At 52.2% G+C, this 1,371-nt stretch overlaps 1 protein-coding gene across 1 annotated transcript in view; it reads left to right on the top strand.

Moving 5' to 3' along the window:
• Positions 1 to 314: 314 nt before the first annotated feature.
• TraAM80_03375 (surface protease GP63) overlaps positions 315 to 1,371 on the top strand; it is a gene marked incomplete at both ends in the record, with an annotated part of 1,161 nt that continues 104 nt past the window's right edge. The window contains one exon of the mRNA XM_029380350.1: positions 315 to 1,371. This exon is cut by the window's right edge and continues 104 nt beyond it. Within this exon, the coding sequence (XP_029239882.1) occupies positions 315 to 1,371 (1,057 nt within the window).

The following is a 1,371-nucleotide window of genomic DNA, read 5'->3' as shown; positions in this document are numbered from 1 at the left end:
CGGGTAAGCGGTGCACTCGGTGTGTCTTTTTGTTTGTGGCGTCTTGCGGTCTCATGGCGACTATATTTTCAGCTCGCCCTTGGATCACAATTATTTCTTCTTCACTGCACCGTCCCAGGAAGAAACTCTCCTGTGTTGCAGGAAACTTGTGACAAACCCAGTGTTTTTTGGTGAAGGCACTTGTGTGGCGGCGTGTTTCTTCTGAGGTATTGTTATTGAGTTGTATCCACTGATTTTTATTTTTCTCTTTTCTTCTTGCGGCACATCAAGGGACGTCACACCCACAGAATCTAAAATACACAACTGTTTCTACGATGGAATTGCGGGCAAAAACGGTGCCGGCAGTGCCACTTCACACCGTTATTTCGCTGCAGCAGCTGCTTCTTCTTGCGACGATGTATTGCGCCGTTGGGTGTATTGCCGCCAATGGATCGAGTCGCGGCTGTGCAATCGACGAAGTAGTGCAGAAATACGGCCCGCTCCCAACCACAGTTGTGCGTGAGCTGCCGCGCAAGGGACAGGGCGCGATGCAGGCGTACACCGTGGCTACAGAAGGAGAGAGCCAGGAGTGGGCGCCGATCCGCATCGCGGTGTCCACGGAGGATCTGAATGACCCAACTAAGTACTGCACTCAAGAAGGGGAGCTACGCCCAGACTTTCAAGGTGGGCACACTCATTGTAAGAGTGGTAGCGTTTTAACGGCGGAAAAGAGGCAGATCCTTGAGACCTTCGCCCTACCGGAAGCCGTCAAAATGCACAGTGAACGTCTCCGTGTTAGATCCTTGATCTCCAACTTGGTTGTGCCCAAATTTATTCATCAGCCGTGCAGTGAGTTTACGGTGCCGCATTACCATCAGAGGAGGGGCATTCCTAACGCCGACACGGTTGTTTATTTTGCTGCTGGGCCCGCTGTTGGGATGGTGACGTGGGCAGTGTATTGCGCTACAATCGAGAGTGGTCGTCCGTTTGTCGGTGTGTTGAACTATGATCCTGTTATCATCACCAGCATGGATGAACCCATGCGCATTGTTCTGCACGAAATTGTGCATGTTCTTGGATTTGACTACCAGCTGATGTCATCACTCAACATGACATCGCAGATTCCTGGTGTGCGCGGCAAACCGTTTGTGGAGGTGGTGAGCTCTCCCAAGACGAAGGAGAAGGCACGGGAGCATTACAACTGCAGTTCCGCCCCGGGCATGGAACTGGAGGACGCGGGTAGTGATAAGTGGGTGAAGTCTCATTGGAAACAGCGCAATGCCAGGGACGAGCTGATGAATCACAAAGTTGGGGCATATAGTTACACGGCACTGACGCTGGCGGCGCTTGAGGATATGGGGTTTTATCGCGCTAATTGGGGGTTGAGGAGGA

Source organism: Trypanosoma rangeli, assembly GCF_003719475.1.
Source record: "Trypanosoma rangeli strain AM80 chromosome Unknown Tra_15.4_contig_00087, whole genome shotgun sequence".
Classification (NCBI taxonomy): domain Eukaryota; phylum Euglenozoa; class Kinetoplastea; order Trypanosomatida; family Trypanosomatidae; genus Trypanosoma; species Trypanosoma rangeli.
Note: the sequence above shows the minus strand (reverse complement) of the source record. Positions and strands in the feature narration are given on the sequence as shown.